The following is a 10,460-nucleotide window of genomic DNA, read 5'->3' as shown; positions in this document are numbered from 1 at the left end:
GGTCAGGAGAACCACAACCCTTGATTTATCTTTGTCTGGACAAATCCTGACCACCACTAGCTTTGTTTTGTACGAATGATAAGATCTAAGCAATTGGACAACTCTAGCTAGTTCATTTGAGTCATTTGAACTAATTATGGTAAATAAGAATATGGTTGATATGAAAGTGCTCATATGGATAACCATTTGGTTAACTACTGTTGAACCAACTAAGTGTACATGTTTGGGTACGGTTAGACAAACCTAAATAAACGTGCATTTCATTTGTGTGTAACAAGCTAAGTTTCGATCTGACGGTTGAAAGATATTAGCTTGAATCTAATCAGGTTTTCATCTAACGGTGAATATTGAATGCTTTCATATTGTGCTAACATTGATTGCAAACCCTGATTTGAAAGACTATATAAAGGAGAACTCTAGCAACTGGGAAAACTAATCCCCACACCTCCAGTGTGATACTAGTTGTATAAGATAGAGTCGATTGTCCTTTAACCTTAGGTTTCTACCGAGACCCTGTACGTTAACGACTTGAAGACTTCGTTGGGATTGTGAAGCCAGACCCATACTACTTTTCTTGTAGTTGTGTGATCTGATCTTGTTGTTTCTATCGTACTAAGTACAATCGGAAGATTGGCTTGAGATTGATTTCTACAATAGGCAAGATATAAAATAAGTCACAAACATCTTCGTCTCATCGTTTGTGATTCCGCAATATTTTCTTTCGCTAGTCGATTAAGATTATTGTGAGGTGATTGATAATTCTAAGCTGTTCTTCGGGAGTATAAGTCCGGGTTATCAATTGGTTCCTGTTCACCTTGATTTATCAAAAGACGAAACAAAAACTCGTAGGTATTTTTGTGGGAGACAGATTTGTCTATTACCGTAGACTTTTCTGTGTGATACAGATTTGTTTATTAAAGTCTTCGACTTTGGGTCATAGAAACTCTTAGTTGTGGGTGAGATCAGCTAAGGGAATCAAGTGCGTAGTATCCAGCTAGGATCAGAGACGTAAGGAGCACAACTGTACCTTGGATCAGTGTGAGATTGATTGGGGTTCAAGTACAGTCCAGACCGAAGTTAGTTTGTAGTAGGCTAGTGTCTGTAGCGGCTTAATACAGTGTGTGTTCAATCTGGACTAGGTCCCGGGGTTTTTCTGCATTTGTGGTTTCCTCGTTAATAAAACTTCTGGTCTTTGTGTTATTTCTTTTCCGCATTATATTTTGTTATATAATTGAAATATCACAGGTTGTGTGTTGAATCGATCAATTTGGAAATCCAACCTTTGGTTGTTGATTGAAATTGATTGATCCTTGAACATTGGTCTTTGGTACCGTTCAAGTGATTTCTCTTGTATTCAATTAGACTTGCATATTTCTATTTGCTTGAGTAAGTATTGAATCGAGAAAGTGAGATATAACTCTTTGATATACTTATATTAAGATTGAGTCTGACTGTCTAGTTGATTCTCTTTAAAGTATATTAGAGGTAGTCCATACAAATTGTTAATCGAAATATTGTGTGTGGTTGTTAGACCCCCGCTTTTTCAGTATCTATTTTCACATTATTTATCTTCTAATTATTTTTTTTCTAAAAAAATTCCGCTCAGTTATTATTTTTTTTAACATGACTTGCCAAAACATCTTGGCAAGGTATGTCTCCTGGTGACTATGTATTTTGACAAATGTTTTGTATAAGTACATCAGATTGATCTGTCGGGAGGGTACTATGATGCGGGGATAACATAAAGTTCAATTTTCCTATGACGTTCACAACAACAGTATTATCCTGGAGTATATTGAAGTTCGGCCAACTCATGGGTTCTGATCTACAATATGCCATGGATGCAGTAAAATGGTCCACAGATTATTTATCAAATGCACGAATAACCCTGATGTGATTTATGTTCAAGTTGGGGAACCTTATATTGATCATGGATGCTAGGATAGGCCAGAGGATATGGACACTGATCAAATGACATATGCTATTAACACAACCCGTCCTGGTTTCGAGGTTTCAGCAGAGATGGCTGCTGCATTAGCAGCTTCTTCCATTGTCTTTAAATTTACCGACCCTGTTTACTTTAAAACACTTCTCGACAGGGCAACACAGGTGAATAGTATTCTATATATGCCAGAGTTTTTGATTTTTTTTTGTCCAAATTTTTATTTTTCATCTTCTTAATTTGTTTTTTATACTCTAGGTGCGAGGAATCTCAAGGTGTTATGCTTGTTTTGCTTTTAGGTGGATTCACTGTCTTTCCTCTTGGTCGGAGTTAGTTTGTATCTTGTGTTAATGCTCTGTGAACATTTTCTCTTTTCTTAATAAATTTATTTATCGATCAAAAAAAAATCGTTTTTATACATTATAAAATTGGTATCCATCCGATATGCGGTGATTTTTTTTTTTTAACTTTTTTTTTTTTTTTTGCAGGTTTTGAACTTTGCAAATACATACCAAGGAAATTATAACGATTATCTGAAGCCATTTGTCTGTCCTTTCTATTGCGATTGGAGTGGTTTCCAGGTAGATATACAAAAAAATGTTTCATATCACATGGTGGGATATGGTAACAAGTTCCCAACTAGAATACATCATCGTGCATCCTCGGTACCATCGCTCGATCAACATCCACAACAGATGCATTGTAAAGATGGGACACCCTACTTTCAAACCTCAAATCCTAACCCAAATTTGCTGATAGGAGCTGTTGTTGGAGGACCAGATATGAATAATCAATTTGCTGATGCTCGAGTAGAGTTTACTGCATCAGAACCAACAACTTACGTCAATGCCCCTCTAACCGGGCTCTTCGCTTACTTTGCTCACAATACTTAATTAGATATGTTTATGTACTAAATCGGATGATATCCATTCTTTCTTAAATGTCCTTTTGGATGCACCATTAACCCTTATGATTTGGGTTTTAAATGAATGATTACAGAAAGCTTCCGAATTTCAAGATATTTTTAGACTTTTATTCTTTAATACTACTACCACTTAACGATCCTATATAACTTGTCTGAAGAGCCTCAAAGAAACTTCAGACCGAAATACAAAAGCAAAGTGAATTTAAGCCCAGCATACCCTAAGCGTCCGAAAAAATTGCTGTTTACAGCTAGTCGAACTGCATTGCCCTTAGCATTAATTAGCCTGACTCATCAAGTGAAAAACAAAGTCCACAACTTAGTGAAAATTATTCATTTGCATCTTCCCAAGGTTAATCCGCACGTATACCATACTGATTTTACCGTTAGCGTCCATAAGCGGCTTGCTCAAATTAATGACTTCAAAATTTGATCATGTTAGGATCGAGATTGTGTTTTCATTTTTTTCTTTCTAGCAGTACTGTACTCATATATGCCCATTGGTAACACTTGGGTGGGAGTGGAAGTTGATTTAGTTAGGTATTGCTCCCCATTGGCAATTTGCAAATGTATGTGGGTGTGCTTTTTTTTTCATGTCAGCTTGTTAATTATAATAATAACTACCAAGTGGATGATTTATTCTTAAAATGCGTCTTGGCAGTTGGCAATTGGCACTTTGACCTTTCTTTTGCAAAAGGATCAGCGTCTAGCTTTGTGAAGTGCCTTTCAAGTTTGAAAAAATGAAATCACTTCGAAGCGTGTACACAAATACGAAGGTATCATTAAGCCTAGTTAGTATAATCCACGTTCAGGTTTGGGTGGGGTTCACCATTTTATTAATGTGGGATTTAGATTTTAGGAACGAAAATAGAGAGGTGGAGATTAGGAAACCAAGTAGCACTGCCGTTTTAATATGACATGATAATAATAATAAATAAAAATTATATTACCTATTGAGAGATAATCTAGTTTTGACCGTGGATTTTTTCTTTTCAACGCTGAACATAGAGAAAAAACAAGGAAGAGGACTAGAGTCACTAGACCAAGAGAAATCACTATGTTCTAGGATTATAGGGATCGGGTTGTTTTCCGTTTATTTTTCTGTTTTGGAAGGTTTTTTCGTCACGCTCGAGCCAAATCTACCAAAATCATACTAGCATGGGAAGTTCGTTAAAACTCAAAAAGGCGTGTGCACGTCACTGTCTCAAAAACTTATATATCTCCTAAAATTGGCAATGATGGATACCGGATCAGAATGATCTAATTAATTCTACGTATTCAAGACAGATACATCAGCATGAATTGATCATATATAGCATGCACATAAATCAAAAAGATCCATGCAGTTATGTTTTTCATCACTGTGATGTATACGGTTTGTTAATTACGTTACACATAGTCTATACTGGATGTACCAATCCTACACTTCAATGTTCTTGCCAACTATAAGTTATCCAATATATCCTTTAAATTTGTAAATTGTATCTTGAATTACTTAGACCAACGAAGAATCCCATTCTATGTTTGTTAATTAATTCATTGTTTCTAAAATTTCACCAACTTTTACTCCGAGTTGTTTCCATATATATCAAATACATCCCTATATAAAACATAGACAAAGAGAAAATCTAAACAAAGTAAGATACTGAAAACAGAATTATCGGCAGGAAGAATTCCGGACATTGTTAGAGAGCAAGAGAGAAAGATGGGGCAGTCAAGGTCATCGTCATGTTCAATAGTGTTGATGTTAGTAGTAACATTGATCATGGTAATGGTAAACGAGAGTCATTCAGCAGGAAGGGAATTTACAAACAGACACAGGAAAAAACCAAATAAAATCAACTACGCAGACGCTTTAACGAAGAGTATTTTATTTTTCGAAGGACAACGATCAGGAAAATTACCTGGAAATCAAAGAATGGCATGGAGGAAAGACTCTGCTGTCTATGATGGTTCATTAGTCGGGGTACGTAACCTTTTCGCATTATTTCTGTTCTTTCTCTTATTGTTATTGTTGAAAGTTTGGATACAGAGAAAGATCTGTTGTTCGTATTAGGTTGATCTATCGGGAGGATACTACGATGCCGGGGACAACGTCAAGTTCAATTTTCCGATGGCGTACACAACGACAATATTAGCCTGGAGTATATTGGAGTTCGGCCAACTAATGGGTTCTGATCTACAACATGCCATAGATGCAATAAAATGGTCAACAGATTATTTCATTAAATGCACGAATAACCCCGACTTGATTTATGTTCAAGTTGGGGAGCCTTATAGTGATCATAACTGTTGGGATAGGCCAGAGGATATGGACACTGATAGAATGGCATATGCTATTAACGCGACCCATCCTGGCTCTGAAGTTGCATCAGAAATGGCTGCTGCATTAGCAGCTTCCTCCATTGTCTTTAAATCTATCAACCCTGCTTACTCTAAAACACTTCTTGATAGGGCAACACAGGTGAATATACTATTATATATATGCTGGAGTCATTAAATCTCTTTTGTGCGCATAGTTGTCTTTTTCTCTTCTTAATATGGCTGCCATGAAATGTCTTCTTTTCTTACTATTTACAGGTTTTTAACTTTGCAAATACTTACCAAGGAAATTATAAGGACAGCTTGCCGAATACTGTTTGCCCCTTCTATTGCGATTTTAGTGGTTTCCAGGTAGATATAAAATTAATGTCTCTTATGTCAACCTTTGTTATTCATATGGCCAGATAAATAAATGTATAATCCGACGATATTATTTTTGGCAGGATGAATTGGCCTGGGGCTCTGCATGGCTATACAAGGCTACACATGATCCTGTCTATTTGAATTTCCTCAACACGAATATAAAAAGATTGGAGTCGGAAAATTACGTTAGTTATGCTGAATTTGGTTGGGATAACAAAGAAGCTGGCATCAACATACTCACTACCATTGTGAGTAAACGATTGTCTCTTGAGATCTTATAAAAATCGTTTGGTTTGCTCGCAAAAACTGATCACTCTTGTTTGCAAATTTTGTCCAGCAACTGCTTTCGAAAGGATCGTCACTCTCCAAGCATTTATCCAACGATGGACAGGAATACCGCTTCAATGCTGATAGATTTGTTTGCAGCATATTGCCTGAAAATCCCACGAGCGTAAATTATTCTAGAGGTGGGCTAATTCATAAACCTGCAGGAAGCAACATGCAAAATCCAGCAGCGATTTCTTTTATTACTCTTGTCTATGCTGTCCATTTAGATCGTGCCAAACAAGCCGTACAATGTTCCGACGGAACTACTGTTACTCCACAAAGAATGGTTGCCATTGTCAAGAGCCAGGTAAATATCATGTGCAGTTTCAACTTTTTCTGTGAGAACTTTTTCACACTGCAATGGAACCTAGATAGCTAAAAATTCTCTATTTCTTGAAACAGGTGGATTACATATTGGGAAATAATCCATTGGGTATGTCATATATGGTAGGATATGGTAACAAGTTCCCAACTAGAATACATCATCGTGCATCTTCAGTACCGTCGCTCGACCAATATCCACAACGAATGCACTGTAAAGATGGGACACCGTACTATGAAACCTCAAATCCTAACCCAAATTTGTTGATAGGAGCTGTTGTTGGAGGACCTGATATCATGGATCAATATGCGAATTCTCGACAAGAATTTTCTGCATCTGAACCTACAACTTACATTAATGCACCTCTCACCGGGCCATTTGCTTACTTTGCTCACAATACTTAAGAACAAGCTTAATATGTACTATATATACTAAAATTCATATTATCAATTCTTTCTCAAATGCACTTTTAAATGTATCTATCTATAACCCTCATTTGGGTTTTTAATGAATGGCAATTGAATCCACAAGGCTTTTGCATTTCAGATCTTTTTCGACTTATTTTCTTTAGTATTACAGTTACGCAGTTAGTGCGTGGTGTACCTTTTTTATTTCTTTGGTGAGTTAACAAAACAAGTCTCAAAGAGACTCCAGAGGAAAGTACAAAGAGAAAGCCAAATTGAGCCCCGCGCTGGCGCGTACCCTATGAAGTCGAAGCAACTGTTTGCAGCCAGCTGAACTGCATTGTCCTTAGCCCTGGCCCCTGACTCAGAAAGTGAAAACCAAAAGTACTCGGTGAAAATGATTCATTTGGACAAGCATCTTCCCGAGGTTAAATTGCAGCACACATTATAATTCTACTAGCATAATCTCCTGTCCTATATATGAATCCGGTGTGCTGGGCAGGATGAGTCGCACTCGAAGTCACATCTGACAAACTTTTGCAGCTTGAAACTTCATTAGCCATTTTATATATTCTGCAAATACCGAATAACAGAGCCCATATTTCAAAATGTTATTTATGTGTACCCTTGTTTATCGATCGATTTTACCATTAGTGTCCATAAAACGCGTTGCTTATTAAATCAAAAGCATTATACGATCATTTGCAGAAATTCTCCAGGGTGGTAATCGCAACCCATGAACACCGTGAACTATGCATGGATCCGACTACCAACAGACACTTTTAAGAGGTTTCTCCTTTAAAATGCAATCTCTTAACTACTGGGTGTCCATTTTTCTTGATTTGGTGCTTTTAGTCTTTAAAAACTTTTTAAATCCTTCTGATCCGATTGTCGTGGAGATGGATGATCACCGGAGTGCTCGTCGGTTTTGAATCGACTTTCCTTAAGATAACCCTCTTAAAGACCTCCATTTAAGTCACTTAAATGCTTTGACCAACAAAGTAACCAAAAATGACTTTGCAATTATACTTGTTTTCCTAAATTATTAACATTAAATACATAATCTTACTAGGGAAATATGCACCAACAAAGTAGCCAAAAATGACTTTGTAAGTACACTGATTTGTATTCATTGCACAGTAATTAATCATCTCATCCTCTAACTATATAAATGGGAGAGACTTATGAGTGAAATCCATATAGAAAGAGTGAAAAAGAGAAAGAAAAGCATTCTACTAGTAATCTAGGAATACAAAGAGAGAGAAAATAGAGAAAGATAAAGAAAAAGAGAGACAAACAATGGGGTGGTGGTCTCCATATATATTTCCGATAGTTTGTATGTTTTTGATAGTATCAGTCATGGGTGTGGTGAGAAATCCTGCTGCAAATGTTGATATTAACGTAATCAATGGCCACCACCACCATAATTATAAAGAAGCATTGACAAAGAGTATATTGTTCTTTGAAGGACAACGTTCAGGAAAATTACCATCAACTCAAAGAATGAAATGGAGGAAGGATTCCGCTGTTAATGATGGCCAATATGCTGGTGTAAGACATTTCGATATTTATTTATTTATTTATATATATATATATATATAAGATGTGGTATATAGGCTTAATTTATTTTGGATTCTAAGGTAAATACATTATTTTGTTGCTAAATGTTTGTGAACATTATAATTAGGTTGATCTATCTGGAGGGTATTACGATGCAGGCGACAACGTAAAGTATAATTTTCCCATGTCATTCACAACATCACTGTTATCATGGAGTGTGATAGAATTTGGAAAATTCATGGGTTCTGATTTACGCTATGCTAAAGAGGCAATTCAATGGGCAACTGACTACTTGCTCAAATCAACGGAAACACCTGGTGTGGTTTATGCTCAGATCGGAGACGCTAACATTGACCATAGTTGTTGGGAAAGGCCCGAGGATATGGACACTGATCGAACCGCTTTTGCTGTTAACCAAACCCATCCCGGCTCTGAGGTATCGGCTGAGATTGCCGCTGCTCTTGCAGCTTCTTCCATTGTCTTCAGATCTTCAAACATGTCATATTCCCACATACTCTTAAGGAGGGCTAAACAGGTGAAATCAACCTCTTCTTGGTTATGCCACGGCTTGAAAATTTTCAGATGTTATCTCTTTTGTTTAGCAACCTGAAATTTTTTTACCTATTTTGAATCATTTTATTCATGCTGTTTTACAGGTCTTTAAATTTGCTGACACATACCGAGGATCTTACAACGATAGTCTTGGGAAATATGTTTGCCCTCACTACTGCGATTATGGAGGTTATAAGGTACAGATGACAATAATTTTCTGCGCGTCGTTTACATGCAAAAATGGTTAAGATGTACTTCCTTTTAAAGACTTTGTGCATTTACATGTCTCTAATGGAAATTCAAATGTAGGATGAATTGTTATGGGCTGCTTCATGGTTATACAAGGCTTCAAATGAGAGGAGGTATTTCGACTATGTTATGAGGAATAAACCTAAAACTACAGAGATCGCGATTAACTGGGATGCTAAGGGCGCTGGTACCAACATGCTTATGTCCATTGTATGTATGCCCGTTCAAACATATTACAAATCACCAGAAGAAAATTGCTTATTCATTCCCTGCATTTCTACTAAATTTATATGTTATATAATCCGAAGCCAATCTTGTTTTCTGTAGGAATCGATGAGAAAGAGAAGTGAAATATGGGATGAGCATGCTAAGGAATCTTTCAGAATTAAAGCCGACGAATTTGTTTGTTCTATCGTACCTGAATCACCAAGTAAAACAGTCGAATACTCGCCTGGTGGTTTACTATTTGAATTAGGAGGATGCAACTTGCAGAATCCAACAGCAATATCACTTTTGTTGCTTGCATATGCTCGCTATTTGAATGAAGCAGACGAATCTGTACGCTGTGGCAATACAATTGTTGCTCCGTCGAGATTGATTCGCCTTGTTAAGAGCCAGGTCAATTATCCAATTATGCATGGATGACTCGGTATATAGTTTGCGCCTCTGAGGCATGTTCATGAACAGAGATTAAACTCATTTTATTGATTTTACAGGTGGACTATATATTGGGACACAATCCGATGAACATGTCTTACATGGTAGGATATGGCAAGAAGTATCCAAATTTTATACACCACAGAGGATCAACATTGCCGTCAATGGATGAACATCCGGGAAGACTGAAATGCCAAGATGGGAGTCCTTATTTCAAAAGTTCAAAACCCAATCCTAATGTGCTGGTAGGAGCTATAGTTGGAGGACCGGCCTTAAATGATTCGTACCCAGACACTCGTTGGTTACCTTATTATTCAGAACCAACAACTTATGTAAATGCTCCTTTTGTTGGTGTTTTGGCTTACTTTGTGCACCATCACTGATATAAATAAATTGGTAACCTAAAAAATGTTGGTTTAAATGAATTCATATATATATGTTATGTCTTTTGGACACTTGTATCATTTCTCTTGTGTATCATTTCTCTATTTCTTTTGCTTTGGACACCGGTTAAGAAAATTACTTTTCGACTTTGGTCATTAGCATGTTTGAATATCGGGTAAGAAGTAGTTTGCTACTTCTAGAACCGAAAAAATAAGAAACTAGTTTGTTACACAACTTTTTGTGAAGCAAATTATTTTTGCTTCTTCAGATCGATTTTAATTTCTGGTGTCGAAATATGTTACCTCTTCGGAATTAAATTTTCAATTTCTAAAACAAAAAGGTCAAAAGCTAAATTATGAACAAAGTTTTAGAATGATATCTAAAAAGAAATAAGGAAAAATAAATTATTTATAAGTTTGTCTTGCACTCTTGCTTCTTCTGAGATTACACCTTCTT

At 36.5% G+C, this 10,460-nt stretch overlaps 2 protein-coding genes across 2 annotated transcripts; both read left to right on the top strand.

Moving 5' to 3' along the window:
- The first annotated feature begins 1,956 nt into the window (after nucleotides 1-1,956).
- LOC113305403 (endoglucanase 8-like) lies at nucleotides 1,957-2,835 on the top strand. Its single transcript, XM_026554447.1, has 2 exons — nucleotides 1,957-2,109; nucleotides 2,431-2,835. The coding sequence occupies exons 1-2, from the start codon at nucleotides 1,957-1,959 to the stop codon at nucleotides 2,833-2,835; spliced, it is 558 nt and encodes a 185-aa protein (XP_026410232.1).
- A 1,665-nt stretch (nucleotides 2,836-4,500) lies between these two features.
- LOC113305402 lies at nucleotides 4,501-10,065 on the top strand. The gene is made up of 12 exons (XM_026554446.1): nucleotides 4,501-4,830; nucleotides 4,921-5,328; nucleotides 5,445-5,537; nucleotides 5,630-5,797; nucleotides 5,887-6,183; nucleotides 6,279-6,592; nucleotides 7,850-8,153; nucleotides 8,290-8,697; nucleotides 8,819-8,911; nucleotides 9,024-9,173; nucleotides 9,291-9,581; nucleotides 9,680-10,065. The coding sequence occupies exons 1-12, from the start codon at nucleotides 4,570-4,572 to the stop codon at nucleotides 10,001-10,003; spliced, it is 3,111 nt and encodes a 1,036-aa protein (XP_026410231.1). The 5' UTR covers nucleotides 4,501-4,569; the 3' UTR covers nucleotides 10,004-10,065.
- The last annotated feature ends 395 nt before the right edge of the window (nucleotides 10,066-10,460 follow it).

This window comes from Papaver somniferum, chromosome 8 (assembly GCF_003573695.1).
Source record: "Papaver somniferum cultivar HN1 chromosome 8, ASM357369v1, whole genome shotgun sequence".
Taxonomy (NCBI): Eukaryota; Viridiplantae; Streptophyta; class Magnoliopsida; order Ranunculales; family Papaveraceae; genus Papaver; species Papaver somniferum.
Note: the sequence above shows the minus strand (reverse complement) of the source record. Positions and strands in the feature narration are given on the sequence as shown.